Below are 8925 nucleotides of genomic sequence, written 5' to 3' on the forward strand. Positions count from 1 at the left end.
CTAGAGCCCTCGCACCACTTCCGGCTTCTGAAGAGATGGTGCTCAGATAAGCGGCCGAGCTGAGTCTAATCCCGACACCCCGACGCGGCACCGCGAGAAAAATGAACCCGGCGATCGGAGACGACGGAAGGAGACGCAAGACGTGTCGTTAAATTTTGTGTTATTTTTTTTTTTTTGAAAGAATAAATAAAAAGCGGGAGACAGAGTGGCGAATACGGCATGAGGCAGGAATTTGGAATGTCAAATGACTAATGCAGTTGCTCAACCCACAACAAGAACATGCAGTGCCTGGAGCTACGGCAGGGCTGAGTGCATACCTCTATGGGGGGGCCGAACTCAGAGGCTGCGCTCCAGCGGGACGGTGGCCGAGGTCCTGATAAGACAACACGGGTGTCAGAGCGGGTGTTTACATGAGTGACGGTCAATTGAGCAGGCTGCCGTTTGCAAGATGACAGATTTGTCACCTGACAATGAGGAAGTAAAAAGAGAAGGAGAAGAAAAATGTCATTTTGTTGTCATCGTCAGCAGACTGTTCACTTTCTAAAGGTGGCTCCTTTGCCTTTGCAGTTCCCCGCAGCTTTGACGACACTATACAGACAGCATCCTTCCCTCTCAGGTTGACTTGAACTCAACTGCTTGGGAAATTGTTAATTCCTTCTCCAAATTTCTGAGTTCTGAATTCCGATTCACCTCCAGCGGCGTCGCCTCCTATCATTAATCGTCCACCAATAGGTTTCTCACAGGTCAGACAGTGACTCTCCGTCTGGACTCTTTCAGATCAGTTATCAAAAGATAATTGGAGGTCTCCAGGAAGCAGCATACTTAGCCCTCTGTTTGCAGTCATCTGCACAAAAGCCGTGTTCCAACTTCTGGTTGCTGTTTCTAAGGGGATGAAAACAAGGTGGCCTCAGAGGGCGGAGTCATCACTGGGGTGGGCATGAAGCGCCCTAACCATGGAGAGGCATTTGTGCTGGCAGTGACATCACAAAGGGACGATTTCCAGGTTTAACACAGACTGTCCGAGAAGATGAATGAGCAAAAGAATAAAGATGGATGGAAGTGAAGAATGATTTTCCAACCCATTTACTACAAGGACAGACCCACAATAGTTGAAACCAGTCTTTACAGAAAAGGAGACAGCGAGGATGAGACCTGAAAAGTTCAAAAACATCTGGCGGCTCCTCCCCGTTGACCACTTGGCCACAGTGAGCCACCCTGCTGGGAAAATGCCGAGGGGACGTCGTTCCCATGCGGCTCGCTGGAAACACCTGCTGCTCAGACGGCACGGTTTACATTGCAGCCGACCGCGATAGGACGCGATAAGGCTCCCTGCACCTTCATATTCTGCCTCCCTATGTCCACTCTATCAATACATAGCACTCCTCTGCCTTTCTCTCAGCAGCCCCACACACACACACACACACACACTGACCTCCGTTACAACCAAAGCAAAACTTTCCCAGATCAACAATGTCGTACAGAGGAAAACAGAGATAAACAGCGGGGCCTTGTGTTCTCTCAAACAGCAACAATACTGGGAGAAAAAAAGACCCTCTGGAATGCACTTTCTGTTGTCGCTGTTATTTCCAAATCAAAGTTTGCTTGCTTTTACTTTTTTATTCATCAGCGGTGATTAAAAGGATCGTGACAGGTGGTGATGCACTTTTAAAAAAACCTATTAGCCTCCATTCACCGTCTGCCGCACCTTCTGACTAACTCACACACGCTGCGTCATTACGGCAGTGCGTGCGGGCATGTGTGTGTGTGCGCGCGTGTGTGGTTGTGGGTGCAGCTGGTGCTTCGTGCCACGCTACCCCGACTCTGACGCGCTCCATCCTGGGCCGAGGCGTCATGCAACCACCAGGGGTGGACAGCATCTCACATCCTGAGCGTTCCCAGAGTCCCAGGTGGTATTGCCGCAGGGCTGCCTGTGCGTGCGCGTGCGTGCGTGTGTGTGTGTGTGTGTGTGTGTGTGTAAGACAGCTGTATGATCACTCTCTGAGGTCAGACAAAATAACGCGGGGAGGAACAACAGGTGAAGAGAAAAAAAGCCCGGCTGATCCCCCTCTGGGAAACTAATGCCCCTCCATTAAGAGAGCAAAGAAGGTGAATCACACTTTTTGATTCACTTGGGAAAATAAAATATGGGAATATGGGAAAATAAATCAATTTCTCTAAGAAAAACTACACACCCAAATCAACTCATTGCATTTGCCTCTTTATTTTTGCTACTCTGATTCTCTTTTTTTTTCAGTGTCTTTGCTTCTTTGCATTCCTTTGTGGTCACATTTGCGTGTCTTTGTGGCCATTTTCACTTTTTGCCCAGTTTTGCATCACTTCCAGCTGCTCACGAGTTGTTTGGAGATATTGTAACGGGCGTCCTGACTGGGTGGGGCTGCGACGTGGTCGGCCCCTCCTGCTACTGGACCCTTCTCCCAGCAGAACTCGCAGACAAACAGGAGCTTATGAGCCTCCCCACCGACCCAAGGCCCCACCCCAGCCCACCTCACCCCCCGTCATCTCTGACAGGCCCTCATTTGCTTTCATTCAGCGTCTCATCAGGGCTTCAAAGTGGAGCGGATCATCTCCCTCCAGGGGAGTAAGAAGATCAGCGCGCCTCCCAAAAATGACTGGTATCCAAAAACTGTTGACCCAAGGCGCTTTTGCCTCTCATAATTGGCTTCTTCATTCTGTCTGCCTGTCGCAGGCAATCAGCGTGAGACCGTGATGTATTATATTGCCTGGAAAACACCATCAAGTGCGTTGTTGTGTGGCAATAAGTCAAGGACGTATAATTTTCTCCCAACTGCAGGGCAGGCGGCGGCAGGGACGGAGGGCAATCACGGAGTGCACAACCGATGGTCTTCGGCTGCTCCTCGCAAAACAACAATTTTAAGAGATTGATCCACTGTTAAAATTTCATTGGTTCCAGATGGAAGCGCCGGAGCCCGGCAGCACCGGTAAACAAAAGACAGGCCGAGTTCATTACAGGAGCTCTGATGCACAGAGGCTGCCGCGACGGCAGAAAGCTCCTGCAGGCCAAATGCAGGTTACACAACAGGACAGGCTTGAATTTCGAATTTGAAATAGTGCTTAGTTGGGGGGGGTCAAACAGTGAGATGCCACAATAACAAATGAGAAAGCACTGACCAACATTGGGAGCACCTTTGTGCTTTTGCCCCTGTTAAGCAAGTGGGAGTTCCAATGTTTTTGGTAGGATGCTGTGCACAGAGTGTGCTGTTTTCTGCAATTCTAATTTTTTTTTTTTTTTTTTTAATAATTGAGCTACAATGCTGCAACAGCAGAGCCCGGGTTCAAAATAAAACTGAGACATTAAAAGATGCTGTGGGGAGGGATCTGTGCATGGGTTCCACACCGGCGCCGTTGCCGTTAAAACAAACCGGGTGTAAAAATATCAAACGATCTCTCGGTCAGTCGGTGCAGTGATGTGATCCGCCTCCACACCTGGAGTCTGAATTCCAGTTGGAGCTCGTGGCACTCAGGTGTGGAGGACAGCCAGTAAGCTCATCTCATCCTCTCCTGGGGGCTGAAAGGTGGAGGACAGACGGGGAGAAACTCCACGACCTGAGAAGAACCGGGTGAATGTACCTCCTTGTACGTTCTGCAAGACGCTCCGAGCGGGGCCTTGACTTTCCCCTCCTCCCCTCCCTTTCTCCTCCAGTTCCGAGCAACAGGTCTAAGCCGCGCACATCCGACCGCTGCCCCGCGGTCGTGTTATGACAACCGAAGAACGGCGAACAGCGAGAGCAAGAAGTGGCATGAACGGATCTCAAGGCGTCTGACGTGGGGGGGGGTTGTGGGTGAAAAGGACCTCTGTTGAGAAGTGTCTAGCCTGGAGATATGGCCATCAACTGAGGCAGCCAGAGAAAACCGTCTGGGGCTGAAATCTGTGCTGAGTGAAGAGCACGAGTGCAGCTACCACTTGACAAACAGAAGCTTATTGACAGCTCGCCACACCAATTGTGTCAATGGATGCTTGAATTTGCTTGAATTTTTCACATCAATTTCTTTGTCCCCTCCACCCCCGTCCTTAACTCAGAGTGACGTGATGTTGGGCTGCAGCGAAAAATGACTGAGTTGTGGTTTTGCTGAGGTTGCCAAGCGTCGCCCCAGGAAGATTTTTATGGAGCTAAATCACCAAAGGAGTTGTTGTGAAATCCTTGACGCTCGTTCCGGGAAATCAAATCATGGCACTTTCGCACCGGATTCCGTGACTGAACGAGTCTGTGATGGAAAAAAAAAACTCACAAATAACCTGTCTGCTTCGACAGGCAATCCCCCTTTGCACCGACTTGTGATCTCACCTCATCGTGAAAGGTTAATACTCTTTCAGAGTCTCCGGCTGAAGACAACAGGAAAGCCTCAGAACGGACGGACAGAACATCTTTTGGCATACGTCTGTGGAAAAATAGAGGAGTCTAATTAGACTGAATCAGGATAAGATGAAAACAGCAGCCCCCAGGCAGTGTTTTACAGCCTTTCCTGTAGTATATGTCACAAGATCCTTATCTTAGCCGAGAAGAGGATTGCTACTGTCACTCCTGTCAGTTACTGCGTTTAGGAGACTGTCAGTGGGAGAATAACACAGACATGTCAAATATAAAGCTAAAAACTTAAGAATCAATCAAAAATGTGGAGGAAAACATGCATTATTATGGTTCAAGCGGACATGTGTTATCTGTCGTGCTAATGAGGCCATGGTTGTTTTATAATTACTTATCATTTTCGATTTTGAATGTAACTTTCATATCCTAAAAGACACCTTTGACATATTTACACAAAGTGATATTTTAGAAAGTTACGTTTAGAAAGAAAACGATCGTTAATCGGGGGAAAGTAACACTTGCTACACACAATACAATCAAAATTCAAAAGATGTCGCTTTGATATGACCGGAGGAATAAAAGTAAGGGAATGAGCCGAATGAAACAGAGACGGTCGTGAAGCGCGAAGATGTTCGCCACACACGAGTCCTGAAAGACGTGGGCAGAGTGAGAGCTCTTACTTCTCGCCGTGCATCTTTCAGGTGTGACGCTACGGAGTTTCCGGTTTCCTATTTCCGTACACAAACTCCTCGGCGGATGACGTGTACTGAACAGCTAGCTAGCTAGCTAGCCTAGCAGCCTCTGAGACCCTGCCAGTCCTGTTTACATCCGAGTACCGCTACAAACAAACCAAGAGGACGCGGGTTGTTTTGGCCGACGAGCAAAGATGGAAACGCTTTACCATCAGACGAACAAGTGAGTGTCTGTCTTTTGTGTTTTTTGAGGGAGGGACAAAACCTACCGGCTAACATCTGCTAACTTGTGTAACAGTCCCATCTGATTATGAATTGGTGTAACTTCAGCTTGTAGGCGTATTGGACTGTGATTTCATATGATTTAAACTAGATATTTGTTGTATGGACGTGTTTCTTCATTTCATTTCATTTATTTATTTAGCACACATTGAAAAAATAATTACAATAATTACTGTCAACTTAAATTGAGGAGGCTAACAAATTAACTTTGAAAAGAAAGGAGACACAGTACAAAACAATCAATGTTGGATAAGAGGAAAAAGAAGAAAAGAAAAAAATGGACAAATTCTGAAGAAGATAAAGTAAAGAAGTTTTGAAAACCGTCGAGGAGGTCATTGTTCATGTTGTTTATCTATTTTGCATGTTGTTACCATCCACCATGCACTAATCATATTCGGGGTTGTGTGTTACAAGGCAAATCCAGGAGGTGCAGTCCCTGATGGGCAACCTGGAGAAAACGGACCCTCAGTCAGTCCACCGTGAGTCGTCAGTCTGCCGTGCACCGACACTCCCACGGCTTTGTGCTGTCACGGCACTCAGTGACACCGCTTCCATTTCACGTCGCCCTAAACTCCTTATTAAGCCCCGTTCGGGACAAACCCTTTTGTTATGGCTGCTGGCATATAATAGTAGGAGGTAGACTGTGAGGGAGGGTGGTGGTGCCCTTCCACCCCGCTGGCCGCTTGATGTTTTGTGTGGCCGGTGCCCGTCCAATCAGTTCCGAGCCAGGCTGGTGCCGGGACAGGAAGACGCAGGGCGGGTGCAGTGACAGAAGCGTGGAGGGCTTCTTGGAGATAATGGTGGGAGCAGACACGCCGTCCCCTGCTGCCCTTCCCATACATGACATCAATTTATATTTGAATCCCACAGGAGGCCATAGAAATGTTAGGGAACGGCGGTTTTCATACCAGCAGACCCTGCTAATGTGACCCATAATTATGAAACAAAAGAACGTTTGAAATAAGCATAGTTAAACAGAATAATAAAGTTCCACCAGATTATTTGGATAAGGTTCAAAGAGGGGAATGTCACATGATGATGAAGTGCTCCAACTTCCTGTGATTATACTAAGCAAATTGTCTTTTGTTTTTGCGCTTCCTCATCTTCTGACTTCTCTTTCCTCCTCATTCAAGTGCTGGAGAATGAACTGCAGGCTCGGACTGACCAGATCTTCAATCACTTGGAGCGCCTGGAGATCCTGGCCAGCAAGGAACCGCCCAACCGCCGCCAGAACGCCAAATTGTAAGTTGGGATGCGTCTAATGTGCGGTCGAGCCGTAAGCCCCTGATGCCGGCTGAGCCGTATCTCATAAAGAGGCACGAGGAGGGCGCAGGAGATGAGACAGACAGCGCCGTCCTGCCCTGTGGCGACGACACGGCTCTGTGAAAACATTGCCTCCGAAAGCCCCGTCATCAGCAGCATTCCTGCTGCATTGGGCAAAGATTCACTTCTGAGCTGGGTAAACAGGCCCGAGGGGATACATTGCGCTCCATCCCACCACACGGCTCTGACGTTAGTGAAGCTCTTGAGGGCACCGAGTGAAAGCTTTCGACGATGGAGAGAATGTGAGAGGCTTGGGTCTCTGCAACCACCTCAAACTGACGGGGAGTTAAATTAAACTACAACGCGTTCATAACATAAATAGTGCAGTGATGCAGTTGCGTATAAAGGAATTCTACAGAATATTTTATCTGCGAAGAAAGTCGTTTGTCAGCTGAATGATAAACCTGTTCATTTTCAGGCGCGTGGACCAACTAAAGTACGACGTCCAACACCTTCGCAGCGCTCTGCAAAATTTTCAGCACCGCCGCTACGCCAGAGAGGCCCAGGAGAGGGAGAGGGAGGAGCTCTTGAGTCGAACCTTCACGACCAACGTAAGTGACCGCCCAGTTCCTCCTCTCACCACACCTCAAATGGACCCGTCCTCCACCTAGAGGTCCCAAAGTCTGAGTTGTTGAATGAACAAATGTCTGGTCCACCTGTCACCGTTCTAGGATGCAGATACGTCCATTCCCATAGACGAGACCCTGCAGTTCAACTCCAACCTGCACAACGCACACAGAGGCATGGATGACCTCATAGGCAGCGGCAGCGGCATCCTCAACGGTTTGCGAGATCAAAGATCTTCCCTAAAGGTTTGTGTGATTCAAGAGAAGATCTCTAATGAACAAAAATTGTCTTTGTAAAAAGTGATACATCTATTTTTTTCAAATTTAGTACTAGAGTGGATTCCCAGGATAGTGGGAAGTTAAAACTACATCCACACTCGATGACAATAGCATCGTAGCTCAGTGTGTCTCTGCTCTCCTGGAGGGTGAGTCTGTGTTTCCAGGGGGGAGGAGGAGGAGGTCTTCCTGGCCTCTTATCAGGGTGTGTCAGCTGATTGGCTCACACAGCCCCAGTTGCCCCGATCATGAGAAACTCATGGGAGAACGGTGCGTCAGCGAGGGGTGTCGTCGGCCAAAGTCTCAGAAAATCAGATAATTGACGGCGATAATTGCGGCGCTGTCACACGCTGCCTGAGTTTTCCCAAACAGTCAAACAGACAAACAGTCTTTGTAACGGCCGTGAGAGTCTCTGCCTCTCGGGCGACTAACGGTGCTTGCGGCTGTGTCTGCAGGGGACGCACAAGAAGATGCTGGATGTGGCGAACATGCTGGGGCTGTCCAACACGGTGATGAGACTGATCGAGAGGCGAGCCACTCAGGACAAGTTCATCATGATCGGAGGAATGCTGCTCACCTGCGTCTTCATGTTCCTGGTGATCCGATACCTGGGTTGACCGCCGCCCTTACGCACGGCTCAGTTGATCAGTCATGGACATTTTCCGCTGCACATCATCCCTGACATGATATGAAGAGTGAGAGGACTGAGTTTTAAAAACGTCAGATTTAAGTTATCTTTATGAGCTGTGCCGGCTGCTCCCCACCAGCGCGGGCGGTCCGGTCGGCTAAATATGGAAACGCTCAAGAAGACCTGGATTCCATACAGTATTTTTATTCCACTTGAAGCTGCAAAGAGAGGGCTGTACTTTTGATAAAAGGTCAGATTTTCTCTCCCCCCCCCTCCCCATCAAAATACTGCCAAACAAGTCTTTTATGAAAACCACTCTGTAAATCTCACTTGTGACTCTTTCCACATTACACACTAATGCTATCTGCTCATTTGCCTCAAGTAAAGAAAAAGAAAAAAAAAAAGTCATTTTTTTCAAATTGTGTCACTCTGCCTTATGGTCCAATGAGAAATAATAAATAGATTCCTGTTGTTCCATTTTTATCAATAAAAATACTTCCTTAATTCTATTTAACATCAGGCTTGTTGATACTAACCAGACAGAAAGGTGACTGCAAGAATTTGCTTGAGATTAATATACATAACATTTTTATTGTCAGCAGCCACACTGTGATCTAGTCTGTCAATTTCATTCTCAATAAAATATTTTTTCCATCTCCTTGGTGCAGCCTCAGTAAATTGCTTAATAAAAAAAAAAAATTCAAGCACATTTTTCCGCAAAAATTATTTCTATGAATTTTTCTCCAGGGAGGAGAGTTGACGCGTTACCTTGGAGTTTGAACTATGGCGCCATCTAGTGTCTCACTTTCACT

The 8925-nt window shown here is 47.8% G+C and overlaps 1 protein-coding gene across 1 annotated transcript; it reads left to right on the top strand.

The window, feature by feature from the left end:
• Nucleotides 1–5121: 5121 nt before the first annotated feature.
• gosr2 (golgi SNAP receptor complex member 2) lies at nucleotides 5122–8517 on the top strand. Its single transcript, XM_076038582.1, has 6 exons — nucleotides 5122–5261; nucleotides 5735–5799; nucleotides 6454–6562; nucleotides 7062–7194; nucleotides 7315–7455; nucleotides 7941–8517. Exons 1-6 carry the CDS (start codon nucleotides 5233–5235, stop codon nucleotides 8100–8102), a joined length of 639 nt encoding a protein of 212 aa, XP_075894697.1. The 5' UTR covers nucleotides 5122–5232; the 3' UTR covers nucleotides 8103–8517.
• The last annotated feature ends 408 nt before the right edge of the window (nucleotides 8518–8925 follow it).

Source organism: Nelusetta ayraudi, unplaced genomic scaffold (assembly GCF_046127955.1).
Source record: "Nelusetta ayraudi isolate G7.1 ecotype Tasmania unplaced genomic scaffold, CSIRO-AGI_Nayr_v1 ptg000057l, whole genome shotgun sequence".
Lineage (NCBI taxonomy): Eukaryota > Metazoa > Chordata > Actinopteri > Tetraodontiformes > Monacanthidae > Nelusetta > Nelusetta ayraudi.

What these genes read in the sequence shown, in the direction of transcription:
- gosr2 (XM_076038582.1), top strand. Translation starts at nt 5,233, where the DNA reads ATGGAAACGCTTTACCATCAGACGAACAA. An exon ending in CGCCGCCAGAACGCCAAATT is followed by an intron (nt 6,563 to 7,061) that starts GTAAGTTGGGAT and finishes GTTCATTTTCAG; the next exon opens with GCGCGTGGACCAACTAAAGT. An exon ending in ATCAAAGATCTTCCCTAAAG is followed by an intron (nt 7,456 to 7,940) that starts GTTTGTGTGATT and finishes CTGTGTCTGCAG; the next exon opens with GGGACGCACAAGAAGATGCT.